This window comes from Vigna angularis, chromosome 4 (assembly GCF_016808095.1).
Source record: "Vigna angularis cultivar LongXiaoDou No.4 chromosome 4, ASM1680809v1, whole genome shotgun sequence".
Taxonomy (NCBI): Eukaryota; Viridiplantae; Streptophyta; class Magnoliopsida; order Fabales; family Fabaceae; genus Vigna; species Vigna angularis.
The window spans coordinates 28,089,448-28,105,400 of NC_068973.1; the positions used below are offsets into that span (position 1 = coordinate 28,089,448).

At 35.0% G+C, this 15,953-nt stretch overlaps 1 protein-coding gene across 2 annotated transcripts; it reads left to right on the forward strand.

Annotated features, from left to right (window-relative positions):
- The first annotated feature begins 1,792 nt into the window (after positions 1-1,792).
- On the forward strand, positions 1,793-13,995 carry LOC108331750 (histone-lysine N-methyltransferase ATX5). 2 transcript variants are annotated; one of them, XM_052876354.1, is made up of 23 exons: positions 1,793-3,557; positions 3,653-3,708; positions 3,810-4,023; positions 5,266-5,385; positions 5,508-5,576; positions 5,690-5,758; positions 5,862-5,953; positions 6,302-6,394; positions 7,025-7,160; positions 7,540-7,642; positions 7,747-7,846; positions 8,265-8,389; positions 8,781-8,926; positions 9,365-9,469; positions 10,128-10,192; positions 10,372-10,582; positions 11,003-11,089; positions 11,240-11,296; positions 11,381-11,470; positions 13,081-13,167; positions 13,274-13,348; positions 13,452-13,575; positions 13,662-13,995. In XM_052876354.1, exons 1-23 carry the CDS (start codon positions 2,658-2,660, stop codon positions 13,745-13,747), a joined length of 3,210 nt encoding a protein of 1,069 aa, XP_052732314.1. In that variant the 5' UTR covers positions 1,793-2,657; the 3' UTR covers positions 13,748-13,995. The 2 variants fall into 2 exon arrangements, with proteins under 2 accessions (XP_052732314.1, XP_017422148.1); XM_017566659.2 differs by having other exon boundaries at positions 1,812-3,557; positions 13,452-13,552.
- Positions 13,996-15,953: the final 1,958 nt, after the last annotated feature.

The following is a 15,953-nucleotide window of genomic DNA, read 5'->3' on the forward strand; positions in this document are numbered from 1 at the left end:
TTTTATTAGCTTTTTTCAAAAAAACAACATTATTAAAAAAACATAATTTTCAGGAAAGTTTCTCGATACATTTATCAGAAAATTGATTTGATTGGACTGTGAGAATCAACATTTCTTGAATCAAAACAATATTTTCATTAAAACCAAAATTTGACTAAATAAAATTACCATATTACTCTCATTAAACCCTTTTATGTGACAAATAAGATATTTTCACCCTTCACCATTCATTTATGGAATGATCCAAACATATGAAAAATCTGAAAGGGAGTCCCTCTGCAAGTAGAAAACAAGAAAAACATCTCTCAAACAAAAAACAGAGCAATCCATACACTTGCATTGCATCATTCAATACACTTCAATCAAAAAGCCCATAAAATCATGAAATTAACTACTTTTCACACCAAAGTTACGACAGCTTTTGTTTTCGACATGCATGTTCCTCTGCAAAACATCTCACGTACAATCTTATTTGCTCAAAGAATTAAAGAATATATATATATTTTTCATCTTTGGGTTCAAGGCAGAGGCACCAGGGAGAAAACATACGCAACCAGGTCAACACACCCTAAAATCTAAAATATTCGCAAAATAATAATAATAATAATAATAATAATAATAATAATAGTAATAATAACAATAATAATAGTAATAATAATAATAGTGAAAAGAAAAGTTAGCTTCATGCACGTGGTCTACAGTTCGTCATCTTCTTGCTCCTCCCTCCCACCCATCACTCTTCTCTTTCTCTCTCCTTTTTTTCCCCTTTAATTTAACAACACAGATAAATGAAAAAAATAATCCACCAAACAAAAAATTTATAGTTGAGACATTATACGCAGTCTCCTTTTTGAGCAATAGAATTTTCCGGTACAGTGTTTTCCAAGTTATGTGTAACTAACACCTTGGTCTTTAGTCTTTTCGGATAATAAATAAACCATGTTATCCATTATCCATTAATAAAGATACCCCAAAAGGGTTTTGTTTAATAACATATATATGTGTCTGCTTACTTTTCTTCTATTGCTAGACACCGCAAACAATAATAAGGAATCATGAATAACTTCCATGGCTTCAGGCTCGAGCTTCCGTTTACGAACGAAAAGGCAAAAAAAAAATGTTTTTTTTTTAATAATGGATTCATGAAATGAGGTCTCTCCATTCTCTAGAAGCTTCATCCGTATCCATGGACGATATCCAATTATCATTGATCCACCGTGAGATGAAGACTGAGAAGAAGGGCAAGGTTTCGTCTTGGAATAAAATACTTTCTACTTTATAATATTTCTAGAGAATGAAAACAACCCATTAAATAGAGAAAGTGGATGGAGTGTAGTGCGTAGATCCAATCACCAGAACTCCTTTCCTCACCAAACCAAACCATTTAACCTAATAAAGCCCAAAATCTTACAATTCACATCAATAAATGTCTTTAACTGCTTCAACGTTGTTGAGACCGTTGCACGTCGTCCTCTAACAACAGAAAACATTCTGGTCACTAAAAAAAAATAAAAATTGTTCCAAACGATCTTCGGAAGCAAACCCTAGTAACGATTGCCCCATTTTCTAACGTGATCTTCTGCTCCAAGACCAACCCCATGGTCTACGAGCACAACAAAATTAAATTTCACGAAATGAAAATTGTACCTCCCCACCGGAGAATACCACAAAACTTGCTATAAATAACACAACCCATGAAACCATTTTTTAGCACTATTGTGGCAGTGAAATTGCGAAACCCCATAGCCTTAGCCGAAAATGGACAACAACTAAAAAAGCCATAGCAAATGGTAGAAACAAAGTTGAAGGACACCAACATCATCAAAAAACATGTTTCCCATGCATAGACATTTCAAGTGACATATTGTGGCTCCGAAATTTTTGGAAGAAACAATGACAAATTTGGTCATCCATATCCCTCTGCTCACAAGAATGACTGGAGCATAACCATAACAATTACGTGAAAGCCATTGACCAAAATTGGTACACAAGAAACTCAAGCAGAGTGTCATCAGCACAAGCTCATGGCTAGGAAGAAGAAATTAGGCGCTCCTAACACGCAACGCGTAAGTTAGCATCCGGCCCATCAAGTAACTACATAACAACATATGAACACACTCAAGATAACGCCGCGACTTCTTCTCTCTCTTCTCTTCTCTCTAGTGTTACTCTGCCACCCCTTCCTTGTTCCTCTCTCTAAAAATTTCCTAAATTAAAACAACACCGTCTTATGTAACAATTTTTATTTGTCCAGTCCCACATAATACAAATTACATTGCAAATTGTCTAACAAAAAAAGTGTTTACCTTCCTCTTCTGAACTTCTCTTTCCCTCTCTCTCTCCCAGTGAGAGATCCCTCTTTTCTTCTTCTCTGATAATTCGATCTTCTCGATCAGGTTCTCGACATTATCGCACTCAATTTTTTACTTTCTTTTACCTTACTCGCGTGTCTGTTCAAGGAATTCGGCTTTCCTTCGCACTTCTGTGGTTGCTCTGTTTCTCTGAATTGAATTCAGTATTAGGGTTTATGGGGTGGCTATCGCGCTTGGCCTTGACAGTGAAATTTTCCTTTCTGAGATTCTAGAAGTTGGGATTTTGACAACTTTTGTGGCTTCAATTTAATGCGGGCTTCGTGATTCATTCCCGCAGCGAGAGCCATGATTATCAAGAGGAACTTGAAATCCCAAATGCCGAATCTGAAACGGGTCAAACTAGGTGACTCGGTGGGCGAGGACGACGATTGTTCATACGCTCGAAAGAAGAGAAAGACCAACGGTTACTACCCTTTGAACCTTCTTGGCGACGTGATTCCAGTGAGTTTTCACGGACTGTTAGGCGCCAGCGTGTCGGAGAAAGGGTTCTCTGCAACGTGGTGCACGCCGGTGTCATGCAACGGAGTGGAATCGAATACGGCACACAACGTCGTTGAGGCGAAGAAGAAGAGTGAGGTTCAGCGGCCACCTCTAGTTAGGACTTCAAGGGGGCGAGTTCAAGTTCTGCCTTCGCGGTTCAACGACTCTGTTATTGATAATTGGAGGAAAGAGAGCAAAAGTAGTAGTGGCTTGCGTGATGGTGATTATGATGATGAGTTTGAATGCAAGAAGGAGAAGCTCAGCTTCAGGGCACCCAAGGTTTGTAGTAATCAGAAGAAGGGAAAAAACGAGGAGAAAACGGGTACCAAGGGTCGTAAGTACTCGGCATTGTGCAAGAGTTATGAGAGGAGCAAGTGTTCCAGTTTGCCTGGTGGTGGATCATTGGCCTTGAGGCATGGTGGGCTGGTGGTTGAAGAAGACGAGAAGGGAAGGTTTTTGGAGGTGGAAGGAGTTGGTTTGATGGGCTTGAAGGAGAATAGTGGGGAGAGGAGAAATGGGTTGTTTGGGCCAGAAGATTTTTATGCAGGTGACATAGTGTGGGCCAAAGCTGGGAGAAAGGAACCTTTTTGGCCTGCTATTGTTATTGATCCTATGACTCAGGCTCCCGAGTTGGTTCTCAGGTCTTGTATAGCTGATGCAGCTTGTGTCATGTTTCTTGGGTATGCGGGCAATGAGAATCAAAGGGTATGTACTATGCAATGTGTATCTGTGTATGAATAATCACTTCATATATAGAGAACCTTGTTGAGTATTTATTGTGTTTTTGGTGGTTTTGGCAGGACTATGCATGGGTGAAGCATGGGATGATTTTTCCATTTGTGGATTATGTGGACAGGTGTGGAGTTGCTGTTGGTTGTTTCTGTTTGCTTGTTTACATTAGCCACTTTTGTTTGTGGAAGGGTTTTTGCTTACTAGACGTGATGTTTCTTGGTTTAGGTTTCAGGGGCAGTCTGAGTTGAGTTTCTATAATCCCTCTGACTTCCAAATGGCAATAGAGGAGGCATTTTTGGCGGAGAGGGGTTTCACAGAGAAGTTGATAGCAGATATAAATACAGCAGCTACTAGCAATGGTTATGATGATTCCATTTTGAAAGCCTTTCAGGAGGTCACTCGTTCAAACCATTATGCAGGTTATCGTTTTCTGAACCAGGTAAGTCAACTACAGGGCTTCAGCTTCTTTTGCCAACAATCTGGGAATTGCATGGTTGATTGGCTGTTAAACTTCTGCTGCATTGTATCTAGTACACTTGAGTAAAGCTAATGCCATCTCCATTCCCTAGAGGAATTAAGAAAGTTGGTTAATATAGTTAAAAGCTTTAAATTGCTTAACAATTTTTTTTTTTCATAATTTCACAAATTATTGGGCTTATCATTTCACTCTTTCTACTTAACTGTCTTCAACTTAATTAATTAATGCACACTAGTCATTTTGTCTTTCCTCACAATAGAGAGGAGGAGTTTATTTCAATTATTACTTGTAGCATCAACTCCCTCCATTTTTCTTATCTGTCTTTTAAGGTTTTTATGTAGAAAGAGGTAATGAATTTCATAATCCTAATAAATTAATATGAAGTTTTTTTTATTATACCTTTTTTTCATTTTTACAACACATTAGGTGGAAAAATCAAACTAATTAAAAAGATAAATGTTAAGTAAGGGCATAATTGATAATGAGTAAGTAATATTATCTTTAAAAACTTAGAAAATAATAGAAAAATAGAAACACAATTTTTTTTTCTAAAATCTGATAGTTAGATCAGAATGAATACTGTTTGCTGCTGAGAACAGACATTGTAAAGTAACTAGTGATACTTTGATAAAAAAAAAAAAAAATTAAACATGAACTAATTTGAAAAAAAACGTACGAAAATGTACAAGAAAATTTTCAACAGCCTGTATAAACAGGAATGGAGGTAATAAATGATAATATATTCTCCCCATGTCCAATATAGTGTCTAAAAAGAAGAAAAAATAAGTCTTAATCTAAGTACACTATCATGTTAGTTTTTGAAAGTAATAGGGAGTATCAATTTTCTTTTGTAATATTTTTTAGAACATTGTGGTGTTTCCACATTGATTGCCTTAAAAAGGGTTAATAAATTAGGTTAATTTTGTAAAATTTTCTACACTCTTTCATTTACAGTAATATTTATTTGCATTATTAGTCTTTGTAAAAAAAACTTAGGATGACGCAGTGGCACTCATTATTGGATTCAGATTACTTAGTTTTCCACTGGAAATTGGCTCTGGCACTGTTAGTTTTGTCTCATTTGTAGGCCCAAAACTGACTTGGCATGCTTTTTCTGTAAGCTTTGATTGTGTAATCACTACTCTGTATACGGGACCAATTATGCCGAAGTTCAATGGTTCATTGATTTGAATTCCATTGCAGGATTTATTTGATAAGAAAGAGACGCGGCCCTGTGAAGCTTGTGGGTTTCCTTACAAGATGTTAAAAAAGACAAGGGATTCAAGGTCTGGGGGCCCATTCCTATGCAGAACATGTGCCAGGGTTTGTATATCTTCTATTTTCTTCTCAAAGATTGTATTTAGTTCTGGAACTAAAACATCATAATTCAAGTTCTGGACTTGTTTAGAATTTTTTTCAGTCTTTAAAGTCACTTTGTTTTTCAGTTAACAAAATCAAAGCATTATTGTGGCATATGCAAGAAAGTTTGGAATCATTCAGATAGTGGAAGTTGGGTAAGTAACTAAATCCTGTTAACTAATTAAGGTTACTCTTTTCTGCTCAAAAGACTATATTGCTTAATATTAACTTTTTCCTTTTACCTTTGCGGATGTCCCCTCCAAATTAGGTGCGCTGTGATGGATGCAAAGTGTGGGTGCATGCAGAATGTGACAAAATTTCTAGCAACCTTTTCAAGGTTTACCCATTACTTGATATCTTGATAGTGCCACTAGTCAGCATCTGAAGCTCATAAAGTGCAATTTTGGTTTATTCTGATTGGTGTATTTTTTTTTTGGTAGAATCTTGAAGGCACTGATTATTATTGCCCTACTTGCAAAGCCAAGTTTGATTTTGAGTTATCTGATTCAGAAAAACCACATGCAAAAGTCAAGTAAGACTATTATCTTTTTATTTATCTCGTCCAGTGCAGGCTTTGTGACACAATCTTAATTACTTCATTTAAAGTTGTCATGAACCCTAACCTTTGTGATTCAAGTTCTTATACCAATTTAGAATGTCTGTATTTGGTAAGAGGAGTGCTAAAAGAGCATTTTTTTCTATTCGGTAAAATTTATGTGAGACCCATTAAATCATGTGGGTCTCATTGCCTATTTAGTGAGACTCATATCAAATTTCCCTATAAGGAGTGTGACAAAGAAATTGTTCTAGCACTTCAGAAAAAATGTTTTAGATTATTTATGTTGTATCATTTCTAACTGTAAAGGATGGTTTGATGCAGGTGGAACAAAAACAATGGGCAGCTAGTGCTTCCAAATAGGGTCACTGTTCTCTGCAATGGTGTGGAAGGTGTATATTTTCCAAGCCTTCATTCGTAAGCTCGATGTCCTTCAGAAGAATTTGGCATTTTTTTTTCTGTCGTCTGGTGTGACTATTATAGTTTTACTGATTTATTGATTTTAAAAATAGCTTTAGTTATTTTTCTCTTGTAACTAGTTATATTTAAAGGATGTTGTAAGTAGTATTAATTAATGCCTTTTTCAAGCAGTTGATACCAATCTGACTTAATCGGATTTTGTGATATTGTTTTAGAGGGAGAATTCAGCATTAGTTTGGTAATGAGATTGTTTTTTGCTAAATTGTAGTTCTTTAAGAGTTGATACTCCTATAAGAAATTATGCCCAAAGAATATTCTCATTTTCGCTCGTAGCCCTTGGAAGAATTCCAACTTTTCATCCATTTGTACACTGATCAAATTTCCATCAAAATTTGTGCTAGAGAACAATACTAGATATAGTTAGTTTTAGTCACGCTTAAGGTGCTAGCACAGCTTTCGTAAAATATAAATTAACTTTTTATTTAAACATTTCATATTCACATTAAAACGTTCCAAATTTACCACTGTCAATTTTGAACATCTTTTTGTTATTACTTCTAGATTGGAAAGTGATTAATTTCTTCTCTTCATCTTTTTTTGGTTATGATGTATATTTGTCACTTTCAGAGTTGTGTGCAAGTGTGGGTTTTGTGGGGCAGAAAAGCAAGCACTCAGTGAATGGGAACGACATACAGGTTCCAAGTCAAGAAATTGGAGAACAAGCATTAGGGTGAAAGACTCCATGCTACCTTTGGAACAATGGGTTTGTATATGACTTATTTAATTTTAATAATATTTCCTTGTCTCTTTGTGCTGAAAATTTACTAATTAGTGGTCATTTTAGTCCATTAAGATTGTTCAAGTGTTCAACCACCCTCTTTTATGTATTTAATATACTTTGGGCTTATTATATGTAAATAGACCACGGTATTCTTGTCCCAATTATTATCATAATTATTAATTATTAATTGGAGCTTTTCCATCTTATGAATCAGTTCTTAGGTTTATTTGAAATTTTCTTTACTATTAAAATGCTAATTAGTGCCCTATAGAAATTGAGAATCTGGGAACACATAATATTGGTTTGCGTTTTTCTTAAGACATAATGCCCGCAACTAATACAATGCTGTTTGACTTGTCAGATGCTGCAGTTGGCAGAATTTCATGCTATTGCTCAAGTTCCTGCCAAACCCAAGAAACCTTCTTTAAAAGAAAGAAAGCAGAAGCTGCTTACCTTCTTGCAAGGTGACCTTTTACTCGTTCTGTTTGCATACTACTTTTCATTTTGAGGAGTTTTCCATACGAAATTCTCATAGTGATAATTATACCGCAAACTATTTCTCTGACAGAGAAGTATGAACCTGTTTATGCTAAGTGGACTACAGAACGCTGTGCTGTTTGTAGATGGGTTGAAGACTGGGACTATAACAAAATTATCATTTGCATCAGGTAGTGTAGCAGTTTCAGTTAATTTTTTTTTTCATTTGGCCAATATTCAATCCATAAAGTGATAGGGATTCAAGATGCTGCATGTTTCTACAGATATTGCAGCCAATGATGATTTAACTCAGATTTAATTTTCTCTGTATTTTGAAATATCATAAAGCAAAAGGATCAATACTTCTCACTTTATGATTTCAGTTATATGTACAGCAGCTTACCACTCTGACTAAATCATTGTTACAGCCTTTGCATTGATGCATGTTGGTCTGGCCTTTTTCCAGATAAACTGTTTTGTCAATAAAACCAAACATCTTTTTCTTATGACAGCTTGAATTATGAAGCAAGAACTTTGTGGTTACTCATGTCCACTATGTATGATGAATTCCATTGCAATTAATGCACAAATAAATTATATATTTTGTAGATGTCAAATAGCTGTTCATCAAGAATGCTATGGAGCAAGAAATGTTCGAGATTTTACTTCTTGGGTTTGTAAGGCTTGCGAAACGCCTCACATCAAGCGGGAGTGTTGTCTTTGTCCCGTAAAAGGTATGTCTTTGACAATGTTTCAAATGTCCTCCATGATATTTAGAACAGTCCTGTCTAAATTTTTTTAACATTGTGTGTTCATATAAATCAACTTAGTCTTGTCTAAGAATATTTTTTACACTTTACTATGAGTTTACGTTATCATATCATCCAATGATGTAAGCTCTATATTTGGAATTATGCAACTTTTAACTTATATACACCCTTCATCAATTTTACTTATCATGGCTGAGAATCGCCCTCCCTTTGACTATTTAATCACGTTTTGGCACTACATAAATATTTTTACTATTGCATAAATGTTCATGCAACCGGAAGCTCTGTTGATATGTTTCTATTTTTGTTTTGATGACTAGAATCTTGTGCTCATAAACTATTTTTGGACTCCCAGGTGGTGCTCTGAAGCCAACTGATGTTGACACGCTATGGGTTCATGTAACTTGTGCTTGGTTTCGACCTGAAGTCTCTTTTGCTAGTGATGAGAAGATGGAGCCTGCTTTGGGTATTCTAAGTATTCCATCAAATTCTTTTGTGAAGGTGGGGTATCTGATACGAAAACTTTCCCCTGATAATGCTAGTCATCAGTTAAAATGGATTTATTCTTTGCATATCCCACAAAGTGAATTTCTTCTCACCACTTTGAAAACTGGAAGAGTGTCTATTTGATTTGATACTCTTATAATTTCGTGTGGTATAGAGAAAATAGTCTAGTCTCCGAGTTACTTTATATTTTATCGTTTAGTTATTCTTGGTGGGAATGAACCTTGGCACAACTTTAAGGTTGCTTGCGAGTGACCTAGAGATCATAGGTTTGAATCCTAGAAACAGTCTATATTCGATTGCAAAAGTAAGCCTATGTTCATCTAGCATCCCCAAACTCTGTTGGGTTGGAGCCTCTTGCATTGGGTTTTCTTTTGATGTCTCGGGGTTCTCTCATACAAATGTATTCTAAAGTCTGCTTACTTGAATTTTCAGATTTGTGTTATTTGCAAGCAAATTCATGGTTCGTGTACACAATGTTGCAAGTGTTCTACTTATTTCCATGCCATGTGTGCATCGAGGGCCGGTTACCGAATGGAGGTGAGAGTTCACTTTGATTGGCTTGCTTGATACCTTGTGATTTGAATCTTAATTTTAAATTTTTCATTTTAATTTTAAGTAAGTTTAATGCCAAATTTTAATTTGCATCCCTGTTTTAATTAAACCTATATGACTTCAGCTTTGATCGTATGAGTTGATAACTGATTACCATTAGCCACCAGTCTCCTTAAAAAAAGAAGTCTCCTTCTTAGAACATACATTTTCAGATTGGGTTTTACTAAGAATAAAAGACACCAATTTCATAGTACAAGACTAACAATGATATATTATCGATATTGGCATCATTTAATCCATGTAGCTGAACCATACTATTGAGGTAAGACTTGATTGTTGTTCTATCCTGTTATCAGAAGAAGAGGACACGGAAACTGTACATTAATAATGAATGAAAACAGTTGGGGTGGTTACAAAAGTTGGATGCTCATTAATTGTAAAAGAATTGAGTCAGAACTAAGTTGGAGAAAAAAGTTATCCTTGTTCATTTTAGTGTTCTGATAACAGAATCATTGACTATCTTTTCTTCTGTTTTTTATTTTCTGTTCTGCGTTCTATTAAGATTTTTGGGTTATAGAGCCCTAACACATTATGAGTGTTTTATCTGGGACAATTTTACTAAACTTCTCTCCATTATATGCAGTTGCATTGTTTAGAGAAAAATGGCAGGCAGACAACAAAAATGGTCTCTTATTGTGCTTACCACAGGTATGTGACCCTCAATTATAACTATGAGAGATTAATCATCCTCCTTGCCACCATGTTCTTTGTAGCTTTTGCTTTTTTCCCCAACAATTGTCTTTTTTTAATTGCAGAAGTATAGGGTTATCTGATATCTTCTTATCTTACTTTCAGCCTTTCATCTTAATCACGTCCTTTTTTTGCAGGGCTCCCAATCCAGATACTGTTTTGATTATGCAAACCCCGCTTGGGGTGATTTCAACCAAAAGCCTTCTCCAAACTAAGAAAAAAACTGGTTCAAGGTTAATCTCGTCTAACAGAAGAAAGCAAGATGTCACCCCTATTGATAACACCGAGCATGAGCCATTTTCTGCTGCTAGGTGCCGTATCTTTCAAAGAACAAATCATACCAAAAAGGTAGACTGGAGAAAATTGTTGCTCATGTTGGTGAATGTTTGTAAGATAGTACTTAAACATCATTACAGTGTCTTGATATTGATTATATGTTAATTGTCCTGTTTCTGTTTCCAGTGAAGGTGTTTTTGTGTTTAAACATTGAAGATATGTTTGCTTTTAATATACCAGTATCGTATGTATTTTTGCCGACAATTAATACTGCTTCACCAAAATATATCGGCAGTTGTCGCTTGCATGGATGCAAATGTATGTGGAGCGTATTTTGAAATATCATAGCCACTGCTTTTCTTGCGTTGATTTCTTTCTTTTCATGTTCATCTTTTAGACTCAGTTATCCGCTGTTGACTCTAAAATTATCTTTGCAAGTTTGTATATATAAAGTAGAATTTTCTGCATCTGATTTTTATCTCTTTTTGTTAGAGAGCTGCGGATGAGGCTGTTTCTCATCAAGTGAGGGGTCACTATCACCATCCTTTAGATGCAATACAGAGTTTAAATGCGCCCAGAGTAATCCATTTTATCTTTTGAAAATTATATTGGAATTCTTTATGACAATAGACTTTCTAATTCCTTCTTTTAACTCTAATTTAAGATTTGAACTGTCTCTTCCTCCTTTGTTTCCCTCACGTCTTTTTCCTCATCTCTTTCATCAAACAGGTGGTGCTTGAGCCCCAGGCATTTTCTTCATTCAGAGACCGCCTTTACTACTTGCAGGTAACTCTTCTCTTCCTAAGGTGGATTATTTGCTTCAGTGGTCAGTTTTCTGACTGTTTTATGAGTACCCTTGTATGATTGCAGAGAACCGAAAATGAACGGGTTTGCTTTGGTAGATCGGGCATACATGGATGGGGCCTCTTCGCACGTAGAAATATTCAAGAAGGAGAAATGGTATGAATTTCATGCTCAAGTATGACACCATTATAAAGAACCCTAACCTGCTTGTTTGTGTTTATCAATCATATATATTTTTACTAGTATTATGAAGATCCATAAGGTGTTGGACTACTTTAGCAATTGGATATATTCAATTATATTCTTTGGTTCAAACCAAGAAGCGCATAAATGGGTAGCCTTTCAAAAAACCATCATTACAACTTAATAGAATTATAGAATAAAACCTCTGATTGTGGGAGTACACTCAAGTTTATGTAACAGAAATAGCCACTTGCTAATGTGATAGGGGCTGGAAAGTATATGAGAGGAAAGAACCGAACGGTTAAGGGTGATGGTAAAGGAGCCGAACAGTTAGTATATGAGAGAGGAAAGAACCGAGCTGTTAAGGGTGATGGGGAAGGAGCTGAAGGGCTAGTATATGAGGGAGGACAGAACCGAACAGTTAAGGGTGATGGGGAAGGAGCCGAACGGCTACGGGCAGTAGGGGCCGAATGGCTACATGCAGTCGGAGCATGAGACGAATGTCGAACGGTTAAGGGGTGGGGCCGTTTGGTTTAACGGGAGTGTTGAACAATGGAAAGCTCAACTGTAATAACGGTTTGTGGGAGAAACCTATTATAAATAGAATAATGGTCAGTCTTTTAGGTTAGGTCATATTTTACTCGTACAGTCAGGGCATTGGCCTGAGGAGAGGGATTAGGCTTTGGCCTGAGGAGAGGGATTAGGCTTCCGTAGTTACCTATACTTACATCCATACTTGTACATTGACTTTCGATACTGTTAATGTGCAAATAAATCAATACGTTTCATTCATTCTTCTGTTTTGTGTTCTTGTTGTGATTTGAGAGAGGGGAATTAGGTTTTCGATTACAGAAACCTAACATAATGTGGCAAATGTCACTCGGTTTTACCATAACATATGTTTTACTCTATTGCAACCTAGTCCTGTCCTGCAAAGAATACCCATTTCCAGAGCTGTTTTCTTTGGAACTGTCAACTAGTATTGACATATAGTGAAGAATATAGTATAGCGATTCATTTCAACTTAATATCTTAGGCCTGTTTGATTTTAGGAAACATTCTATTTCATAAGTAAATATAAAAGTTCCTCTTTGTTTTTTCTATTTTCATAATTTTGTACACAATATAGTGATGCTGTTGACTTTTTGTAATTATTTTTAAAACGAGAAATGGAAACAAAATGTTTGCTAAAACTAAACGAACCTTTGACAATCTTTGGTTTTCTTAAGTAATTTCATACTGTAGAACTTTATAAAGCATATAATATGCCATGGTATCTGTCGGCTTGCTTTTGAATGCAAACACACAGGCTCATGAAGCATTTTCTAAACCATGCAAAGCGGACAAAGTTTAATTACCATGTCCTTTACCTTTTTCTTCTCTTGTGGTTGGTTTGGTCCTGAGATTTTCTGGGTCGGTTCCTGCTCCAGATGTTTGCAGAATATATCATCCCTTGCTTTTGTTATGATTCTAACATTAGCAGATACATAAAATGGTTGCCCTTAGATCCTTTATGTTTTCTGAGCTTTCCATGTACAACCTTTATCTGTTGCAATAGTGAGCATGATTTTAATCTTAAGCAGGTACTTGAGTATCGTGGCGAACAAGTGAGGCGCAGCATTGCAGATTTGAGGGAGGCACGCTATAGATTAGAAGGCAAAGATTGTTATGTGAGTTAATTCTCCTATGTCTGTCTATTAATACAATCACACTGCTCATCATATTATTGACATGGTTGTGTTTTTACACTAAAATACCCTACTCTTGTATTGGCAGCTGTTTAAGATAAGTGAAGAAGTGGTAGTAGATGCCACTGACAAAGGGAATATAGCACGGCTGATTAATCATTCTGTGAGTCAACCTATCTTGAATTGACATTTTATGCACATCATTTTTCTCTGATTCTCAATACTGGATACTCATCTGATCTGTTCTCTTGTTCATGTTCCTACAGTGTATGCCAAATTGCTATGCAAGAATCATGAGTGTCGGTGACGATGAGAGCCGGATTGTTCTCATTGCCAAGACTATCGTGTTGGCCGGCGATGAGTTAACGTATGTCTCTCCCTTTTCTGTGTGTATGTATGCATGTATGTTGTTATAAGGTGCATTTGTATATTTGTATGTTCTCTGTAGTTGATGCTGATTGTTTTGGTTTGAGCAGGTATGACTACCTGTTTGATCCTGATGAGCCAGATGAATTCAAAGTCCCCTGCCTATGTAAAGCTCCAAACTGCCGGAAATTCATGAATTAAGAAGGATTATACAAATGAAATGAATATCAGATGACAAGTATTGTTTCTTCTCCGCAAGGAGCACTAACCCCATCCCCTATTGTGCAGGGAATCTCACAGTTACACCAAAGCTGTAATTTTTATCAAACCAAAAAGAAGAGAAAAAAAAACATTGGGAGAAAAAAAGGCATAGTTCAGTGTTTTCCTTTTACTCTTGGTTTTCTTTGGACATTCATGGAACTCTAATAAAAGCTAGATTTCATAGCTTTTGGCTCTTGGCATCTCTGTAAATGTATAACCCTTTATTACTTATTTTTTTCTCAATTCAAAGTTAACCATTTTTTTTCCTTCGTGTACATTTTTATGTTCTTCCAATATAATTGTATCGAAAAATGCTAATAAAAAAGTGTTGTGCATGAAAATGATGGACAACTGATTTAAAAGAAAAATGTTTTTTCCTTCTATGATGTTCCCCTTATAAAATTAGTATTTTATATGAAATGAGAGTGTGTAATTTAAATGTATAAAATGTATCCCTTACTCTTTATTTAGGAATTGAGAAATGTGATTAAAAGGACTTGAATTCAATTTAAAAAGTTTAAATTGTTAGATAGGTTAGTGCAAATGCCTTGAATAAATTTCGTCCATGTCCATGAAAGTTTTTCTCTGAAGTGATTTTGAAGTAAAAAAAAAATGAAATTAAAATACATTAAGCTTTCTTCTCAAATTTTAGAAAGTCTTTCAACTATATCTTACACTTGATTAGAATATATTAATTGAGAAGATACTAATTAAGGAATTATTTATATAATTTTATTAATTTAAGAGTCATTTAAGAGAGATACTTAAAGGGTGAAATTACTGTTTATTCTAACCATTTTTTCCATATTTACTTATATTGATTTTTATTTAAATAGCTCCTCTAAACATTACTATAGCATAAAATAACTTAAAGAAAAAGTTGTCCGAGAGTTCGTACGCTCACCTAGTATTAAAAATATAATACATATTATTATATTATTAAAAAGGAATATCAAATTAATGAACTTTTAAGAAGAGTGTCAAACAAACATAAGCAAATACTTAGTAAATAAATATATAAGAGAGTGCGATTACAAATTATAATCTAAGTTAAGGAGTTTTTCTTTTGACTATTATCATGGTGTTGTAGAACCCTAACTATATTGTAAAGCCGTGAATGAAAGAGGGTACAACATCAAGCATCAATTAACAAGTTTGAGACGATCCAACCATAATAATAATCGTAAAGTAAATTGATACAGCAATCAATAGTTAAAGCTAGGAGGTAGTATGGGTTTGATTATGAGATAAATTGAAAAGAAAAAAAGACGAAGATGAAGTTGGAAGAATTTACCTTGTTAATAATGCTTATGCAATAGCTGAGCTGCCATAATCGTGAAGCTTTGGTTTTTCCTGGTCATCGTTGGAGGACCACACTCCCTTTCTCTGAATCACAAAGTCATACTAAGATGGATCTGTCTCATTCAACTAACACAATTCACTTCACACTTGTTTTTTTTCTAACCATTTTTTCTACTTTCTTTTCTTCCCACTTTTCTGTTACTTATGCTTTTTATTTTTCTTTTTTCCTTTTAGTTCTCTAATATTAATTCCGTGAGCAACGCTGGAGGGCCAACTTGGAGTTTCTGTCTCTAACACTATAAACTAAACAATTTTTTTATTGACATTTAATGATAACTTCAATATGGCTTTTTTCAATTTTTTTTAATGGCACTCAGTTCATACCTTTGTTTTCACTTGATTTTTATTTGAAGACTTTTCAAAATCATTATTGATTTTTATTTTCATAATTATAAAATCTTTAGAAAAATGGACACCGTTGTTGATTTTAGAAGTATTTTTCATGATAGAAGTATTTTTCATGATCGATATCATCGTAAATAAGTACTAGTTTTGCTCTAAATTATGCGGAATAATTGTATTAAAATTTTCACAGGTAAGTCAAGGAAATATCAGGAATGGAAATTGGAATTAGATGTTTTATTTTTTTTTACAAGTGTTTGTGAAAAAAATTGGAAATTATCTACGCAAGTCCGTAACAATAAGGAGTGGCGTATTCTTTAGTGCTCTATCAATAGTTTCATATATTTGTGTTTCATCTCCATGCCCCTAATGTGCCACTAAATTTCTTTTATACATTTGTAATCAATAGTTTAGATAACATACTCAGGATTTAACAA

What these genes read in the sequence shown, in the direction of transcription:
- LOC108331750 (XM_052876354.1), top strand. Translation starts at nt 2,658, where the DNA reads ATGATTATCAAGAGGAACTTGAAATCCCAAATGCCGAATCTGAAACGG. An exon ending in TTGTCTTTGTCCCGTAAAAG is followed by an intron (nt 8,390 to 8,780) that starts GTATGTCTTTGA and finishes TTGGACTCCCAG; the next exon opens with GTGGTGCTCTGAAGCCAACT. An exon ending in ACCGCCTTTACTACTTGCAG is followed by an intron (nt 11,297 to 11,380) that starts GTAACTCTTCTC and finishes GTATGATTGCAG; the next exon opens with AGAACCGAAAATGAACGGGT.